Below are 19,445 nucleotides of genomic sequence, written 5' to 3' on the forward strand. Positions count from 1 at the left end.
ATTGTTGTTTGGCAGGACTGGGCTGGGTTCGAACCTGCCAGCTCTGGTGTATATGGCTGGCGCCCTAGCCGCTGACCTATAGGCACTAAGCCTATGAAGAGCTATTATATAGACAAATGTGGTTCCGCTAATGCTCTTCCCCCAGCAGAGAGCACGGTGTATGGATGGTATAAGACTGTGGCAGTGGTGACATCTTTGGGCACTCTGAGCTAAGCGGCCATGCCCAGCACAGAAGATGGTGGGGAGATACTCCACTGTGCGTGACAACACTGGTATGCCACTCATTGACCTGGGCTAAAAGGCAGTTGTTCACGGGAGTGGGGAGAGGTGGCTGGGGGGGGGCACCAAGATGTCGAATCTGTTGACGCCTCCAAAGTCGTTCCCAAAGTATGTTCTGTCGCCCCTTACCACTATGCCCCAGACCCTTGAACCAGCGGAATACGACATATCTCTGGAAACCCGGAAGGCACAAGCCGAGCGGTTGGCTCTAAAAGCCCGGCTTAAATGGGAGTACCTGCTTCAGTACAACGACCCCAAGTCCCGAGGGCTCATCGAAGATCCTGTCTTGATTCATTGGACCTGTGCAAGATCAGCAAACGTCTATCCCAGTTTTAGACCCACTCCCAAGACTCATTGTTAGGAGCTGTGTTTAGAATTGGGCCCCTCATCTTCTGGTATTATGTTTTCAAAACTGACAGGGATAGGAGAGAAAAACTTATCCAGGAAGGAAAATTCGATCGAACATTTAACACTACGTATTAAGTCTGGCAATGAGGACTGGATGTGTTCTTACTTAAATAAATCTTCTATTTATTACTTTAAAAAAAAAGAACTGAGCTAAAAATAGCCTTGGCGGTGAGAACATTTGATACTTCTCAGTATGGGGGGCTCTGGTCCCATCCTAGTCCCTCACAGAAGTATCTAGTTAGGTTTTCACACTCATGACCATCACTATTCTCCTCTACCCTCACTCAGGCTCCGTCATCTGTTCAATTACTGACATCCTGAACAAGCCATCACTTTGCCATGTAGAGGGCCACAAATGTGCTCCTGGCCTGGGAGCAGTGGGTGGGGTCAGGGATAGATGTTTTTAACCGTGGCTTGAAAATTCTGTACTTCTGCATGGTGGTGATGGTGGGGCCTTAAGACTCCGCCGCTACATATGATGACCCAGTGAGAAAGCTGGCTCAGCTCAGCAGGTCTTCTGATTTTCTGTTTTGTTTTGTTTTGTTTTTGTGGGAGAGAGTCTCACTATGTCACCCTCAGTAGAGTGCTGTGGTGTCACAGCTCACAGGAACCTCAAACTCTTGGGCTTAAGCGATTCTCTTGACTCAGCCTCCCAAGTATCTGGGACTACAGGCATCCACCACAACGCCCGGCTATTGTTCTTTTGATGCAGTGTCATTGTTGTTTAGCTGGCCCAGGCTGGGTTTAAACCCACCAGCCTTGGTGTATGTGGTTGGCGCCATAACTACTGTGCTACGGGCTCTGAGCCAGTCTTCTGATTTTTAAAAAATGAATCCACAGGGCTGGACATGGTGACTCACAGCTATAATCCTAGCACTCTGGGAGGCTGAGGTGGGAAGATTGCTTGAGCTCAAGAGATCAAGACCAGCCTGAGTAAGAGCAAGAGCCATCTCTATTAAAAATAGAAAAATTAGTTGGGTGTTGTGGTGGGCAGTCTAAGCTACTTGGGAGATGGAGGCAAGAGGATTGCTTGAGGCTCAGCACCTGTAGCTCAGCAGCTAGGGCGCCCGCCACATATACCGGAACTGGTGGGTTCGAACGCAGCCTGGGTCTGCCAAACAACAATGACAACTACAACAAAAATATAGCCAGGCATTGTGGCAGGTACCTGTAGTCCTAGCTAGTTGGGAGGCTGAGGCAAGAGAATCACTTATGCCCGAGAGTTTGAGGTTGCTGTGAGCTGTGACACCACAGCACTCTACCGAGGGCAACACAGTAAGACTGTCTCAAAAAAAAAAAAAAAAAAAAAAAAAGAGCGAGAGAGAATTGCTTGAGCCCAGGAGTTTAAGGTTGCTGTGAGTTAGGCTGATGCCAGGACACTCTAGCCTGGGCAACAAAATGAGATTCTGTCTCAAATGAAAAAAAAAGGAAAGAGGGAGAAGCCACAAATTCAGGGTTTTTTTCCATGAAAATTTTTCATATTTTAAAAGGTTGGCACGTTTTCATGTTTGGTGAGTATTGCAAATGCATCTATAGTAGAAGTCATGGTGGGTAGTTCCCTGGAGCTCTTACCAGTTCAGAGGCAGGGAGGCAGAGTGGCTTCATTGGCGTGTGACCAGTGCAATTGTCCTATAAGACCCTGAGTTTAGAGGACTGGGCCCCATCAATGGTAATGAGCCGCTTTGCTATGGCCATTTTGAAACTCTTTTTTTTTTGAGACAGAGTTTCACTTCATCACCCTCAGTAGAGTGCCAGTGGCATCACAGCTCTCAATCTCAAATTCTTGGGCTCAAGTGATTCTCTTGTCTCAGTCTCCCTAGTAGCTGGGACTATAGGAACCTGCCACAATGCCCGGTTATTTTTAGAGATGGGGTCTTGCTCTTGCTCAGGCTGATCTTGAACCTCTGAGCTCAGGCAGTCCACCTGTCTTGGCCTCCTAGAATTCTAGGATTACAGGCATGAGCCATCCAGCCTGGCCTACAGTTTGAATTTTTTTTTTTTTGCAGTTTTTGGCCAGGGCTGGGTTTGAACCCATTACCTCTGGCATATGGGGCCTGTGCCCTACTCCTTTGAGCCACAGGCACTGCTCAGAATTTTTTCTTTTTTTTGAGACAGAGTTTTATTATGTCACCCTCGGTAGAGTGCTATGACATCACAGCTCACAGCAACCTCAAACTCTTGGGCTTAAGCAATTCTCTTGCCTCAGCCTCCCAAGTAGCTGGGACTACAGGTGCCCACCACAACGCCCAGCTACTTTATGGTTGTAGTTGGCCTGGGCTGGATTCAAACCCACCAGCTCAGGTGTATATGGCTGGCACCCTAGCCACTGAGCTACAGGCGCCGAGCCCACACTTGAAATTTTTAATAATGTTTTAACAAGTACCCAAGTTGTCACTTTGCCCTGGGCTCTGCAAGTTATATAGAAGGTCCTGACTGGGGGAAAGTGTTGAACTTTCCACTTCATGGAAAGAGAGGACAGAGGGAGGTCAGCAAATGCTTCACAGTTGGGGACCAGTGGATGGGAGGGAGAGGAGCCATGTAAACAAAAGGCTGAGCCTGTGAACAGGGGCTGCTGATTTGAGCAGGGGACTGAGCCTGTACATGAGTGTGGGAGGTTGTGGCGTGCGAGTGTGTGCTACATGCCAGTACATGCAAGCGTGTGTGTTTGGGACTGGGTATGTGGCCTGTGTGAGTGTGTATGTAGTGTCTGCAGTGCGTGCAAGTGAGTGAGGGCTTGGGAGAGAGTGTGGGTATGTACGTTAGCATGCGTGTGGATGGCATGTGTGAGTGTGTGGTTCACTTGAGTGTGTATGACCAGGGGTGGCATTTGTGTTGTGTGTGTTTCACATGAGTGTGGGTGGCATTTGTGTATGTGTGTGGTTCACATGAGTATATATGAGGTTGGGCAGCATGTGTGTGTGCCTCACATGAGTGCATATGACCGTGGACGGCATGTGTATGTGTGGTTCACACAAGTGTGTATGAGCATGAGTGACATGTGGGTGGGTGTGTTCACGTGAGTGTATGAGTGTGGGTGGGACATAAGTGTGCAGGGTGTGTGGTTCCTGAGAGCATGTATGAGTGTGCGTGGCATGTGGGTGTGTGTGTGGTTTACTTGAGTGTGTATGAGCAGGGGTGGCATGTGAGTGTGTGGTGTGAATGTGGTTGATATGACGTGTGTGTGTGTGTGTGTGTATGTGTACTGTGTGTACTGTGTGTGTACTGTGTGTACTGTGTGAGTGGGGGGGGAGGTGGCCAGGGCAGGGAGAGGCACAGGGCAGTTTAACAAATATTTATCAAGCACCTTTCTGTGCCAGGCACTGTGCGGGGTGCTGAGAGCTCAGAGTCTCAGCTGAGAGCTGAGGTGAGTAAGCCCCAGAGGTGCTCACAACCCACTAGGGGAGCGAGATGTATAAACAGATCATGGAATAAAAGCAGACTGAAGTAAAACCCTTGATAAAAATGCAGCCTCTTTACCTACTTTCCCCAAGAGGCCTGCAAAGCTAGTTTTCCTGGGAATGGGTGGGAGGGGTGGGGCTGTGCAGGGACTCTGGGAATGGCTGGGGAGGCTGACCCCAGCTCCTCCTGGGGCACACCCAAACATGGGAGGGGTGACCTCCCTCTGACCAGCACAGCGACAGACACGCCCTGACCCACAGATGCAGATAAGAGGTGACCAGCAGCTCAGGGCAGGATATAAACAGCCCCACCCTGTGGCCTCTTCCCACCCCCACTCCCAGCCCAGGACACACCCTGGGGGACAGGGAGGGCTTGGAGTCCATTCAGAGGTGCCTAGGCTGGTGAGAGCTAGGGGACAGAGAGGGGGCCAAGAAAGGCCAGCCTGTCCATCTGTGCAGGTGTCTGCAGAGACTCTGTCACCGGGGCTAGAGGGCTGCGGTATCATGAGAGCTCACAGCAACCCCAAACTCCTGGGCTCAAACAGTCCTTCTTGCCTCAGCCTCCTGAGTGGGTAGGACTATAGACGCCCAGCTAGCTTTTCTATTTTGAGTAGAGACAGGGTCTCGAATTCCTGAGCTCAAGTGATCTTCCCACTTTGGCCTCCCAGAGTGCTGGGATTACAGGCATGAGCCACCACATGGGCAGAGAAAGACGTCTTGGGGGAGAAACATGGCTCTCTCTGGGGCTGCCTTCTCTCTGGCTCTGCTCCTAGAGCCTCAGGGCAGCCTCACGGAGCCTCAGTCCCCACTTTCACCTGTGCCCCCACCCCCACCTGGATCCCCACTCCCACCTGGCTGGTGACCTTGGGCCAGCCACTAGCCTCAGCAGTGAAATAGGGACACCCAGTCTCCTCAGAGGGCTGTGGGGCGGACAAAATGAGATAATGGGATGAAGAAAGCGCCTCATAAACTGAAAACAGCAGGACAAAGGTCGGGCAGCACTGTGTCCCAGCCCTTCAGCATGGAGGATGAAGGGACTTGGCCTGCAGCCTCAGCCCTCCTCCCCCACGCGAAGCCTCACAGGGTAACTCACTGCTAGGATCTTCTTAGAGCTGAGGAAACTGGCGCCAAGTGAGGCACAGCAAATGTGTCCTGGGTTCCAACGTTTCCTCCCTCACTCTTTGGCAAGGTGACTTCAGGCAACACTACCGTCACCTCTCTTAAGGGCCCTCAGATAATGCGGTGGAGAAATCAGCACGTCAATGTGTTTAACACATATTAATTTTCAAGATATGAGGCTATTGGTCCCCCCACCAGGTCAACATGGAGCCAGCTCTGTCTGAGGTCCCTATTACTGCTCCCCCTTTGGCTAAACCTGTTCAGATTTCAGAAAGGGGATGTGAAAGAAGTCTTCTTCCTAACTGGCCCCAGAGGACTCTCCAGGTGCTCTTGAGAACCCACTGTTCTCCCCAACCAACTTCCCCACTCTCCCACCATTCCTTGTTTCTCCAGAGCAAGCTCCATTTCTGCACGCACGTGCACACACACTCTCTTCTGCTTTTCTAAGATCCCTTCTTTACCCACATCCCTTCAGCAAATAATCTGGTTTTTCCAAGACAACTGAGCAGTATTTCACATTTACGAAATGGGATTTTATTATTTTGTTTTTTGAGACAGAGTCTCACTATGTCGCCCTAGGTAGAGTGCGGTGGCATCACCACTCACAGCAACCTCAAACTCTTGGGCGGAAGCGATTCTCTTGCCTCAGCCTCACAAGTAGCTGGGACTAAAGGCACCCACCACAACGCCTGGATATCTTTTTGTTGTGGTTATCATTGTTGTTTTAGCTGGTCTAGCTGGATTCAAACCCACCAGCCTCAGGGTATGTGGCCAGTGCCCTACCCTCTGAGCTATGGGCAGCCACAAAATGGAATTTTAATGTGCTCTGTGGGATTCAAAGTCTTAGAATTAAGGAACTTTCTACCTGGCAGGTATTTTTCTTACCACTTGTCAATAAGATATCCTCTCTGAAATCTAGACACATTATCATTGACATAGTTCTGGAATCTACTGAAATTAAGTTAGAAGAGGCTCGGCACCTGTAGCTCAAGTGGCTAAGGCGCCAGCCACGTACACTGGAGCTAGTGGGTTTAAATCCAGCCCCGGCCCGCCAAACAACAATGGCAACAAAAAATAGCCAGGTGTTGTGGCGGGCACCTTGTAGTTCTAGCTACTTGGGAGGCTAAGGCAAGAGAATTGCTTAAGCCCAAAAGTTTGAGGTTGCTGTGAGCAGTGACATCATAGCACTCTACTCAGGGTGACGGCTTGAGACTGTCTCCAAAAAAAGAAGAATTAAGTTAGAAGAGCTCCAAATGGAGAAAAGCCGCCAGGAAAGAAAGGCTGAAGGGCAGAAACAACGTGCACCTACTGAACCCCATTTTCAGCATCTGTAAATGGGATAAATCCCCTTCTCTTCTTGGGAGAGGATTAAGTGGTGCCAAGCCCAGTCCCTGGTGTAAAACTAGGCTATCAACAAATGTCAATCCTTCCCTCATTCCTTATTAGCTCCACTTCGTTTTTTCCCTTTTTGTAAAATTGTAACTCTCACTTCATGTCAGACAAGAAAGCTAGGGTTTATACTACAGTTATTTAGTTTACAGCCAACTTGGCTGAAACACAAAAGCATCAGTTACATACTGCAGGATAAACAATCCTAGACTTCTTATAGAACATCAGGTCCAAACCCCAGCCTTACAGGAGGAAGCTGCCCCAAAGAGGGCAGACTTGGCCAAGGTCACTGCGGCAAAGTGTCAAGCAGCAGGAGAGCCTCTGGCCTCAGCTTTCTGAGCTTTATGTCCTTTTGTGTCTGAAATCTTTTAAGATTTTGCAGTTGAGATTGGCCCCACCTGATTCCTGCCTGTCAGCCTAGCCCTCATGTTCTAGGAAGTCCACACCTCCTCTCCCCCCTGCCTCTACCCTAACCTCAGCCCAGTAGACCCCATTCTTCCCTCCCTATCCAATCCAGAGGCCCAAATTTCAGTACACAGGTAGTTAAGAGAAAGGTTAGAAAAAGCCCAGAAGGCACTTTATTGGAGGTGTCTGCCTCCATACACAGGAGAAAGGAGCCAGGAGCCCCAGCCTGAGGGCTCTGGCATCACCCCACCCCTTGCTGGCCCAGGCCAGGGCCTAGAACAGTCAGTCTGGCCACCAGCACTTGGTGGGGGAGGAGTAGGGAGGGTAATGTTTTAGAAAAAATAGATCTCTATATACATCTGACATATTTATAGCACATAAATTAGGGAGTGCTTTGACCCCTGACCATAAAGCCCAAGCACTGAACAGGGAGGTGAAAGCCAGTCCAGAGAGCGGGCGCTGGAAGACCCCGCTTAGGCCTCTCTGTTCTCTCTGTCACAGTGCCAGCCTAGGGCCTCCCCTGGTCTCCTTGATTCAGCCCAGGCATCTGCAGAAGATGTCGTCTGCATTGGGTTTGAGGAGGCACCAGATAAATGAGCCGCACTTGTAGCGGACTAGTTGCTTCGGCTCCTGGGTTTGTAATTCCAAGGGCAGGGAGGAGAAGACACAGGCTACAAATCCTGGGGCAGTGGCCGATGATATACCAGAACTTCTGCTTCTCTCCACAGCACAGCAGGGAGCCTGCCCGAGCAGAGGGTCCTTCTGGCCTGCTTGTCCTCCCAGGAGGGGCTGCGGGCCTACAGTGGTCCCTGAGTTTGGTCCAGGGTCTAGGTTGAGACCCTCAGTTCCGATTCTGGATAACCTCTTCCTCCTTCCAGCCGCTGGAGTTTTTGCCAAACTTGTAGACGAGCCGCCGACCGTCCACCCGTTCCAGGATCTCCCGTTTGTAGTAGTACCTGGGTGAAGAGGAAAAGGTCAGAAGTGCTCAGGCATGAAACAAGCCCTGGACCGCCAACACTGCCTCCCATCCAGCCACATTATCCTCAGGTGACCTGTCCCCATTGGTTTCCACCAGACTAACTAGAGTCTGATCCCCACTGTTTGTTTTTTTTTCTTCTTTGAGACAGAGTCTCACTATGTTGACCTGGGTAGAGTGTCATGGAATCATAGCTCACAGCAACCTCTAACTCCTGGGCTCAAGTGATCCTCTTGTCTCAGCTCCTGAGTAGCTGCGACTATAGGTGCCTACCACAATGTCTGGCTAGTTTTTAGAGGTAGGATCTCACTCTTGCTCAGGCTGATCTTGAACTCCTGACCTCCAGCAATCCAGCCGCCGTGGCCTCCCAGAGTGCTAGGATTATAGGCTGAGCCACCATGTCTAGCCTGACCCCCACTTCTTTAACTCTTTTTTTCTTCCCACCTGTAAGGAGAAGCTGTCTGCTCTGTTGCCACGCTGGCCTGCACTGTAACTGTGTCCAGGGAACCCAGCTCTGCCCTTGCCTCTCTGGATCTTATGGCTATGTGTTGGGGCTTATCATGAAACCACATGATTTCAGGGCTAGACAGGACCTTAAGATAATCTAGTTCACCCTGGTCTGTACATATGAGGATACTGAGGCTCAGAGACAAACTTAATTACTTCAACAGTGGGAGGGCCAGACCCTGGCGTGGGTACCCTTCATCTAGGTATTTTCCTGCGGACAAGCCTAGCTTGGGATACCAAGAAATGTTGCCAACAGGTAAGTATACCGTGCCTGCTCTGCGCCAGGCTAATGCCTCCTCCCTGTTGGTACGTAGGCAGACAAGCTGTCGTCCTCACTCTGTAGGACTCAGAACTTGTCCCATAAAGTCAGATTGCCAAGTTCTTGCATCCATCCCTGTCATGAAAGTCCCAGCCACCAGCTCACCTCATGGCCCGGCTCAGCTTCTCGTAGGTCATGTTGCTATTCTTTTTCTTCTGGCCCCACAGCTGCGCCACAGCCTCGGAGCGCAGGAACTTGAAGACACCCTCATGCCGGTTCTCCCACTTCATGAGGCCCTCATTGAGCTCTGGGTGGATGAGGATGTCACGGATAAACTCCCACAAGTGGGTGCCTCTGGGGGCTGCAAGGCCAGATTCCATCAGTTAGCGCCTGGGCGTCCCCTCTCACCCAAGGCCAGCGAGCCCTGCCTGTCCCAGCACACTGCCAACATGGGGCTGTGGAGCAGGCCCCTTCAGAGACCCTGCTGCTTCTCTCCTCACCTCCCCACTAGACCAGAGGCTGTGTCTGGGAAGACCCTGCAACCCGGCACAGACATCCCATTCATTCCACAGTTGAGCTGGGATCCAACAGTGGCTGAGACACATTACTGCCTAGCGGGGCTCACCTTTCAATAGGGCCCACAGTGAAAGCAAACACACCAAAGGGTGGTCAGGGCTCACAAGTGCAGGGACCACAGAGCTGGCCCTAGTCTAGGGGATGAGGAGACAGCTTCCTGGAAAAATAACCCCCTGAGGATAAACAGGCTGTGTGTGTGTGTGTGTGTATACATGTATGTGCATGTGTGAGAAAAAAGAGAGAGAAAGAAAGTGGAGAAGCAAGAAAGACCTCTGGGGCCATCTCCTAGTGGTTCACAGTGGCTGGGCACACAGTGCCTGAGGCCAAGGGGACAGACAGAATGACTTGTGGCAGGAGGGCCCTCCAACTCCTCAGCAGGTGGAAGCCCAGTGGCCAAGGCATTATCCTTTTTGCCTTGAGTCTCAGCCCCCTGTGGGTCTTGGGGCCCACCTAAACATCTACCAGTTGTTCCTTACACCACCAAGAGCGTCCCAGCAGGCAGGACAGGCCAAGTACGGACAGAACTGGAGTGAGTGGGTAGGAAAGCTAAACTCCAGTGCCACGGGCCTCCCTCCAAGAGCCTCAGTCTCCCCTCCTCTGCAGGACCACACAACCAGGCTCCATAACTACATGGCAACCAATGCCATAAAGCCCCTCACTGCGAACAGGCTTCATGAAGGGAGGCTGGCCATGAGAGGCCAGAGAAAGCAGAAGGCAGCCCCACCACAGGCAGCAGTGCTGCCAGAGGCCCCTCCCTGCGCAGGCAGCCCGGGCTCACCGTGCTTGCTCTTCTTGCCCTCCAGACACTCCCAGTACTCTTTGCTCAGCTTTCGGGGCCGGCCCCGTTTCCGCTTGCCATGCTTAGGGTCCCCCTTCTTATAGTCAGAGAAGCCATCTGTGGGGAAAGGGAGGGGGTGGGAGGTCAGGAAAGGGACAGCCCTTCTGCAGGAAAAGCCTGCAGGAGAGCAGTGGGGGGAGGGGCCAGGCCCCAGGCACTGCTGAATGGGACACCCTCCTAGGCACCTGGGCTCCCCAGACTCACCTCTGGGGAAGAGCTTGCTATCAGTGAGATCCAGGTCTACATCGCTTCCACCGGAGTCTGAGGAGTGAGAGCTCTGAGAAGTGCCTGTCCCTGTGGGCGAGGTCAGAGTAAGGGTCCTGGCCATCCCCAGCCTCTGCTAGACAGGGATACAAGCCTCCTGGGACATGTTGCCCAGCCAGCTGCTGCTCCTACCAGAAGGCAGGGGTGTGAGTTCTAAGAACCAGGGGCACTTGGGGTAAGGGAAGCTATGGCCCAGACAGGGCCCTCACCTGTGGTGGACACGTCTGAGCTGCCAGGGGAGGGGGCTTCTGCACCATAGCTGCTGGGGTGGTACGGGCTGACCTGGCGACAATCATCCAGCAGCTCCTGGGTGAAGGGGCTGCCCTGGTCTGGGGATAGGAGGTGAGAGATCAGGGGACCAGGCAAGTATAGGCCAATCTGATGGCCTGCTCGGCTAGCAGTTTTCTAGTTAAAGGAAGAAGATGGGGGGATGGGAAGGGAGATCATCTCTAGCACTCTGGGGAGGGACAGGGATGAAACAGGACAGGCTGGAGAAGGAGAGAGAAAAATGGAATCTCACCGAAGGGGACTAGGTTTTCGAGGGCATCATGGAAGGACACGCCATCTTTCTCCAGCAGCTCAATGATCCAGCTGAGTTCGTCAGAGGAGCTGGAAGCTGGCAAGGCAAGAAAGAGAGGTCACAATCTCCCCATTGCCACCCCCATGCCCAGCCTGAGCTCCAGGACTAGACTCAGGAAACAGAGCCAATCCTCCCCTCCAGCCCCAGGCCCCCAGTGGCACCAGTGGCCTAGACTCACTGAGGTCCCGCAGCTGGGCATGGAGCTGGTCCCCCAAAGGCCCGAAGACCAGACGCAGCTCCTCAAGAGCACAGTTGCACAGGGTGGCGCCATCCATATCACACCGTGAGAAGTCAATAGAGCTGGCGTCGTACTTGTTCTTCTCCACTTGGTAGCTGATCCAGTCCAGAACCTGCGCCTTGGACCAGAACTGGGGCTCCTCCCGGGACCAGCTGGCCTGCTCTGTGGGGAGGACAGCACCACATGGGCTCAGTCGGTGGCCCGTAGCTCTCTCACTGCCCCACTTCTGGCACCTGGTGTTTCCTACCCCAGCCCTCTGAGTTCCCCCCACCTCCTGGAGTCGCAGGAGATGGCACTCACAGCACACTCATTGTTAGTACCTGCCTGGTACCTCCCTTGGCCTGACACAGCATCTACAACCCCCAACACCTGGGCACATACACCTCCTCAGCCCTTGCCCTGGAATTCGCTTGGAGACACTCCTCCCCGCCTGTTACCCCATTTGTCTAACAGGCTCTTGGATGGATCTATCTCCCCCTCCCAAAGGCAGCTCATCCCACCCCTCAGGACCCACCTGTACCCTCCAGTGACATCTGGGGGTTGCTGATGGTCAGCACCGTATCATCGGCCCCGAAGGCGGGAGCAGGGGGAGCAGAGGCCAGGGTGGGGTCCTCTGCGCTGTACATAGCACTGAAGTAGTTGCTAAAAACGTTGCTGATCTCACAGGTTGCAGCCATGAGGCCACCTGGGGAGAGGAAAGGGGGCCAGTGAGGGGCCAGGGTCCTTCCCTGACACTCCCGGCTACTCTGCTCTGCCCAAGCCTGGGCAGGAATAGTCTCAACTGGCAAGAAAGTTAACAACTTTGTGGACATCCTGTCTTCCAGAAGGGTTTCTAGATCTCAAAAACAAGGTGGGACCCACAAGGCCTTCCTGCTGGGGCTCCCTCCTCAGATTGCACAGACCCTTGAGCCAGACTGGCAGTCATGACCACACTGTCCCTCCCAGAGACAGTCTCTCTGCTCTCCTACCTTCAAGACACCCACTGCCCTACCCTCCTGCTCAGAGATTCTTGACTAGAGAGGGCAGGTTCAGAACTGCAAATCCACTAGAACTCTCTTCCCCAGTTTCCCAAGGCCTGGGCCTGGGCCTGACAGGTAGGGGTCCTACCAGAATGGGAGTGCGAGTGTGGCAGGCAGGCGGGCTTAAGAAGCCACAGGTAGGAGAGAAATCCAGACGATGAGCAGTCACCAGGTAGCGCACGGAGGTGTCTGGCCACTGTGTGCGCCCACTCCGCCCTAAATAGAGCCATGCAGGAGCTCCTCCTCCAGCCTGGGCTTTTATAGCCTGTCCCTGGTGGTAACCTGAGCTGGTGGCTCATTGGACGGAGGGGATTTCCTGGCCTTTAGACTGGGCTCCTGGCCCCAGGTGATTTGCATATTCTGTGCCACTTGGCCCGGATCCTAGCAGGAGGTGCTGGGAAATCAGGCCCGGCTGGTTTAATGATTATCAGAGTCTGTCATCCCGCGCCCTCTGGGGTTGGGCACAGGGCACTGGCCTGGGCAGGTGGCGGGAATGGCACTGGGGTGGGCATCTGTGCTTTGGGCTGCCCTCTGGCCCAGGAAATTCCTCCTCGGGGGCCAGGCTAGGGATACGCTAGGTAGGGGAAGAGCAAGTGGGGGAATATGAGCTCTTGGCTTAACTAGGTCAGAAGGGCTACTAGACCCCAAATGTCCAGAGGTCCGAGGACAAAGGAGACTAATAGAGAAGATATCGAGGTTTAGGGAGTTTTCCCAGGGCACTGCCTGGGTGACTCCCCAGGCTTGATGCTGGGCAATATTTATGAGCTACTAGATAAGCTCACTAGCCTAGTCCCTGGCCCCAGGGTCCCTGCCTTAGGGCCTATTCTCTGGCACCCACTTTGTTGGCAAAGTCTCAGCACCCATTGCCTGCCCAGACTCCATCCAAGCATCAGGGTTGCTATAGCCACTTCTGGAAAGACTGGGCTGTATTGGAAGTTCTTCCCTCAGCACCTGAAGGAGCCCTCCTGCCTAAGGGCTGCTAGAGGTGCCAAAGCCTACGTGGTTAGGTTTATCCCCCCGCCCCTCCTCCACCTAATCTGGGGTTGGCTAGTCTGTTTTCTAGTTTCTGTCTTCTGCCCTCTAGTGGTCAGAAGCCAGACTACCTGGGTCATGTCACTCAAAGAAGAGGTATAGTATGTTTACTATTTATTAAGCACTTTGAAATACATTCTCTCATTTAATCCTCACACATACACAAAATCCTAAAGAGAATGCACAGTTTTCCCTATTTCACAGATCTGAAAATTGCAGCTTGGAGGGTTAAATGGCTTGCCCAGACCACACAGAGTTAGTTAAATGATGGGGCGGAGGTTTAAATCCAGGTATGTTGTACACTGAAATTCCCACTCCTTCCCTGGACAGCACCAGATGTCTTCTGGCTTTAGAGTCCTCCCACTCAGCCCCATGACCAGAGCCTGCCACTCCATTGCGGTCAGTGGGTCCCCAAGCCTGTGGTTCTCTCAATGGACTCAGCCCCAAACACAATAGCCTGGTCCTGTAGACCCTGTCTGCAACTCTGTGATCTTGGGCAAGACCCTTGCATTCTCAGTTCAGTGTCCCCATCTGTAAAAATAAGGTTGTTTGGATTTAATATTCCCTAAGATATCTTCTAGATCTAGGTTTTTAGGCATCTGAAATAAAGGATCTCTCTCCTCCCCACCTCCTTCAGCCAGGGTGGGTGAAACGGTTACTCAAAAAAAAAAAAGGTGACTCCACCCCCAGAGATACTCTTTAACTCTATCGCCTGAGGACTAAAAAAGTCCTTCCCAAAGAATCTGCATCTCATTTTCCTCGTCTCAGGAACTACTGGGTGCCTAGAGAGAGGGTGAAGGTCCTGGATCCCTCCACCAGGCCAGGGGGCAGGAGAGCCTGGGGCTTGGGTAGGATTTTCCCCAGCCCTTCAGGGGGCCTCCCCCAGGGAGCCCGAGGCGGCACACCCTCTGCACAGTCACTCACCCTGGAATGCGGGAGAACCGGCTTCTAGCCCGGGGCTGCTCACGTGCTCCCTGCCCTGAAGAGCCCCTGGCTGGGTTCCGGACAGTGGGAGAGGAGGATGTGTGGAGACTCAGAAGGATATCAGCTCCCTGGGCTTCATGAGGCTTCTTCCCAGGAGAAATGGAGCTAAGATAAGGAATTCCTAGAGCCTAGCATTTTAAGATAAGTGGGAAAGCTTGGATTTGAGGTCAGAGCCTTGGAGGGATGGGGATGGGATGGGGCAGAGGTGCCAGGATGGCGGTCAGTGTCATGAGAGTGGGGTGGGAAGTGGTGTTCCCAGTACCTCATGATGGTGAAACACCCCACTGACCTCCCTGCAGAACTTGCAGGGATGGCAGGATGTCATATAAAAGGACAGGCACATCCTGTAGGACTGGTGAGTGCCCCGGTGGCAAGTGAGGCAAACTACACAGCTCAGGAATGCCTGTCAGAGAAACAGCTGCCAGCCTTTCGCTCCTAGCGACCCTCCTTTATAACTCGGTTTGTTGATGCTCTTGGTTTTTGCACAGAACAAAAAAGATGGCTAATGTCTCAAAGCTGATAAACTAGACACCAAGTCGGGGAGATGGGTGACAACTGGATAGCCCTGAAATCCTCCTTGCCTGTGATGGCCTGCCAAGAACAGTCCTGAGAGAGCTAGGGAAGCAATCTGCTCTTACAACTCTGGACTTCCAGTCCCTCTCCTGTGACCCGCTGTGCCCTTCCTGTGGTGCCATGTGGCATGGCCAGAGGCACTTCCAGCCTGTGCTCCTGTACTACTCATCCCTTGTTCTTGCTGAGAGTGAGAATAAATCTTAAACTCAAGTTCTTTTTCCCAACCCTTGTGCAGGGGAGGAAAGAGGCCTATATTGACAACATAAAGCCAAAGACAGGGCAGAGCCACAAACAGGAGACTGGTTCAGAGGTGCCCTGTATTTAAAGGAAGGCAACTTAAAGTATTTAAGTATTTCGCTCGGGTACAGTGGCTCACACCTGTAATCCTAGCACTCTGGGAGGCCCAAGTGGGTGGATTGCTTGAGCTCAGGTGTTTGTGACCAGCCTGAGCAAGAGTGAGACCCTGTGTCTATTAAGAATAGAAAAAAAACTAGCCCAGCATTGTGGTGGGCGCCTGTAGTCCCACTTACTCCAGAGGCGAGGCAAAAGATTGCTCAAACCCAGAAGTTTGAGGTTGCATGAGCTATGACACCGTGGTACTCTACTGAGAGTGAGACTGTCTCAAAAAAAAAAAAAAATTATTTCCCCTTATTCCACTCCCAAACCAAAGTTGCTAATTGCTTAGATCCCCACCTGAGGTCAGGAATTTAGTGCCAAGTTCTGAAGATACTGATTACCACATCATTAAAATAGTTCCAAGGGCTCAGCACCCACAGCTGGTTAAGGGGGCCAGCCACATGCACCAGGGCTGGTAGGTTCAAACCTGGCCAGGGCCTGCTAAACAATAACAAAAAAAATAGCCGAGCATAGTGGCGGGCGCCTATAGTTCCAGCTACTTGGGAGGATGAAGCAAGAGAATGGCTTAAGCCCAAGAGTTTGAGGTTGCTGTGAGCTGTGACACCACAGCACTCTACCAAGGGTGACATAGTGAGACTCAAAAATAAAAATGTTATCCAGGAGCAAAGGCAGGTAAGGCCTGGTGAAGCCCCAGGGATGGGGAGAAGGGTAGAGAAATGACACCGAAATACACATTATTTATTTATGCATTTATTTTAGGGATGGAAAAGATGAATGGGAATGATGGTGCGGATACAAAATTTAGCTGCCTTCATAGAGAACTGGAATGCTATTCCTTTGTTCATTTTTCCTGCAACTGCCATGCCATATGTTTTCTCATATGCATGTGTGGGACACACACCTCCTGCAGCCTGGCCATTCCCTAAGGACAGGGAAACACTGTCATCCTTTGAGTGTCCCCCAGTGACCTTCTCTGAACACTCACACACAGGCGAACCCAGGTAGATGAAATTTAATAGATTAACTCCAACTTATCTATTTTTTGCTTACAAATGTTTATTAAAATAAGGATTAAACCTGAGAACAGAACAACCAGAATGCCAGCCCTTTGCATAGTACAAGAAAGAAAGAAAGGAAGGGACAAAGGGAGGGAGGGAGAAAGGTAGGGAAGCCCTCTTCTCCTTAAGTTGGGAGGAGGGAAAGGTAGCTGTCCCTCCAGCGTCAGCAGCCAGGACGGAAGAGAGCTGTGGGCAAGTTCTCTCTGGTCTCAGGACTCCATGGGCCAGAGAAGTTCCCACCAGAGCAGAGGCCCAAGAGTCAGAGATGCCAAGCCCACAGAACAGATTATCCTGAGGAGATACTTTAGGAAGTTGGCTGAAAAACTAGAATTTGGGAACGATTATTCTGAAAGCCTGCAAAGTCTGAAGAGGCAAAGGCCACACAAAGGAGCCCCTAACTGCCCTTGGGCTCCACGATCTGCCGCACATAGTTGACAACATTGCTGTGGAGCTGGGAAGCAGTGGAGGCAAAGGTCTCTTTGGCGAGGGTCTGGGCCACCTCGCTGCCTCTCATCATGGCATGGTACAGCGGAAGAGTGTACTTCTGTTTCCCCTGCAAGAAACACACACACTCACACACGTGTGCCCAGGCAGCCCATGCAGGGGGTCTGACCAGCCCTCCTGCCCCCAAGCAGCAGTCCAACGGCAGTCATAGTCAAGGGCTAAAAGCGGTGTGGGGATCAGTGCTGGGAGGAGGAGTTTCCCAGCCAGAAGTACTCTAACTCTGACATCTTCTAGGGGGTCAAAGACCCAGGGAGATAGGTTTCAGTATGCTTCCCAATCCACACTAACATACAGACAGCTACCCTCAACAAATGAGATGGGCTGACGCTACAGGATATCAAGCTTTTTTTTTTTTTTGAGACAGAGTCTCACTTTGTCACCCTTGGTAGAGAGTGCCATGGTGTCATAGCTCACAGCAACCTCAAATCCTTGGGCTGAAGTGATTCTCTTGCCTCAGTCCTCCCAAATAGCTGGGACTACAGGCACCCACCACAATGCCCAGCTATTTTTTTTGGTTTTAGTTGTCATTGTTGTTTGGCAGGCCCAGGCTGGGTTTGAACCCCCCAGCCTGGCACCCTAGCCGCTGAGCTACAGGCGCCAAGCCAGGACGTCAAGCTTTTGGCAAGCCACCCTGCTCATAGCAGATCTCAAAGGCACATAAGCCCAGGGACATATAAGGTCCAACTGCAGTTCAGTAAAAGAAAATCCCAAGTCAAATTCACACAGGTGGAAGCCAGCTACATCATAAGTTCCTACAATCCAGAGGCTTGAAGAAGCCACCAGCAGGCTCAGAATTCCTCCAAACAGGCACGAGGCTCCTGCCCGAACAGATGAGGGACTCAGAGCATGGCTTTGTGTCCAGCCAGCCCCCTCCCTGCTCTGGAATCTGATGACCCTGAGAGTTCACCCTGAGAGCCCCTGGGCCCTTCCCCAAGGGGCAACTCACAGGGTCATGTAGGATCAGGCTGGTGTCTCAACTGTTCTCAAGTCACAAGGCTTCTTTCCCCGGAGCAGGGCCCTATCATCTAACCCTCTGCTCGTCCTGCATGTCCTTTGGCCCCTTTCCCTCTGTGTTTTCCCCATGACCAGCCCCTGCATTACGCGTTACCCTCTTTCCCAGTTTTGAGTTAGCTCTGACCAGCTTTTTCCCCTCAGGTCTCACCAGCTGAGCTGCAGAAAGCTCCCCGAGCCTGTGGGCTTCCCCTTTCCCCAGGGCAATGCCTCCACCAGCCTCACTAATAACCAGACTGATGAGCAGAGTCCTCTGGGAGGTAACCTGAGCCCTTTCTCTGTAGCTCAGAGGCAGTTCTGCCCACACCACTACTTCAAGTGTAGTGGAGTGGTCCCAGAGGGCTTATGAGGGGACAGGGGGGCAGGGTCACCCACCTGGCTTTGCAGGAACCCCTTCACTTTCCAGAAGTCCTCTTGGTAATTGTTCTTCAGGACGATTTGGCCCCATCGTAGCCGCAGCTCTGCATTCTGGGCATTTGAGATTTTGGGGTATGTCTCGCCCAGTTTTTTTACATTTCCTGGAAAAGAGAAAGAAATGGTTTGTGAATTGCCAGCAGTGGCAGCTGGGAAGCCCCATTCTCAGGGATATGTGTGTCTGCCCTCAGATCTTCCAAAAGCAGTGGGAATAAACTTCTTTTTTGAGACAGAATCTCATTTTGTCACCCTTGGTAGAATACTGTGGCATCTCAGCTCATATCAACCTCAAACTCCTGGGCTTAAGTGATTCTCTTGCCTCAGTCTCTCAAGTAGCTGAGACTACAGGCACCCGCCACAATGCCTGGTTATTTTTTTTAGAGACACGGTCCCGCTCTTGTTCAGGATGGTCTTGAACCCATGAGCTCAGGCAAACCACTGGCCTCGGCCTCCCACATTGCTAGGATTACAGGTGTGAGCCACCACACCAGGCAGAATAAACTCTTAGGAGTTTTCTAACCACCTACTTTACCATTCACTCTGTTCATTTTATGCTCTGAAATGGTAATGTTCTCTTCCCACATTTACTTAATCTCTAAAACTCTTCTACCAATCGTCCCTCATTATTATTATAAACTTTCTGCTTTTTTCGTGTAATCATCCTATTTTCCGTTCCGGATTAAAGCACATATATCCCCCTAAAATATCCCACTCACCTTTTTCTCCTACCAACCCGCTACAAGTCGTCTCAGTTTTAACTTTTCTCCAACTTTTTTCCATCCCTTCGTGAATGTTATTTCCAATTGTGCAGTAACAAAGCATTAGTAGCCAAGAGCTTTGGGTGACCAGCCCAACCAATTATTGGCTATGTGACCTGTTTGTGCCTCAAGTTCATTCTCTGTTACCTGGGTGTAACATTCATAGTATCTACTTCACAGAATAGTAATGATTTAATAGATGCAAAGCACTTACAATAGTCACCTGTAGGCTCAGCGCCTGTAGGACTGTAGTTATGGTGCCAGCCACAACACTGAGGCTGGTAGGTTAGAACTCAGCCCTGGCCAGCTAAGCAACAATGATAACTGCAACAGAAAAATAGCCGGGCATTGTGGCAGGCGCCTGTAGACCCAGCTATTTGGGAGGCTGAAGCAAGAGAATTGCTTAAGCCTAAGAGTTTGAAGTTGCTAAGAGCTGTGACGCCATAGTATTCTACCTAGGGCGACATAGTGAGACTCTGTCTCAAAAAAAAAAAAAAAA

General features: G+C 51.7%; 2 protein-coding genes and 1 pseudogene across 2 annotated transcripts in view; 1 reads left to right on the forward strand and 2 right to left on the reverse strand.

Annotated features, from left to right (window-relative positions):
- Positions 1 to 349: 349 nt before the first annotated feature.
- On the forward strand, positions 350 to 762 carry LOC100961434 (annotated as a pseudogene).
- Positions 763 to 7,136: 6,374 nt separating this feature from the next.
- On the reverse strand, positions 7,137 to 12,510 carry ELF3 (E74 like ETS transcription factor 3). Its single transcript, XM_003792273.3, has 9 exons — positions 12,344 to 12,510; positions 11,751 to 11,921; positions 11,177 to 11,398; positions 10,939 to 11,034; positions 10,628 to 10,747; positions 10,359 to 10,448; positions 10,095 to 10,211; positions 8,906 to 9,101; positions 7,137 to 7,954 (listed from the first exon to the last, which is right to left on the reverse strand). The coding sequence occupies exons 1-9, from the start codon at positions 12,483 to 12,485 to the stop codon at positions 7,840 to 7,842; spliced, it is 1,269 nt and encodes a 422-aa protein (XP_003792321.2). The 5' UTR covers positions 12,486 to 12,510; the 3' UTR covers positions 7,137 to 7,839.
- A 3,727-nt stretch (positions 12,511 to 16,237) lies between these two features.
- RNPEP (arginyl aminopeptidase) overlaps positions 16,238 to 19,445 on the reverse strand; it is a 22,010-nt gene continuing 18,802 nt past the window's right edge. Inside the window, exons 10-11 of the mRNA XM_003792274.3 lie at positions 18,150 to 18,292; positions 16,238 to 16,812 (exon numbers count right to left, since the gene is read on the reverse strand). Coding sequence (XP_003792322.1) covers positions 16,654 to 16,812; positions 18,150 to 18,292 — 302 coding nt within the window. The 3' untranslated portion in view covers positions 16,238 to 16,653. The remainder of the gene's footprint in view (positions 16,813 to 18,149; positions 18,293 to 19,445) is intronic.

Source organism: Otolemur garnettii, unplaced genomic scaffold (assembly GCF_000181295.1).
Source record: "Otolemur garnettii isolate 467f Iridium unplaced genomic scaffold, OtoGar3 scaffold00055, whole genome shotgun sequence".
NCBI lineage: Eukaryota > Metazoa > Chordata > Mammalia > Primates > Galagidae > Otolemur > Otolemur garnettii.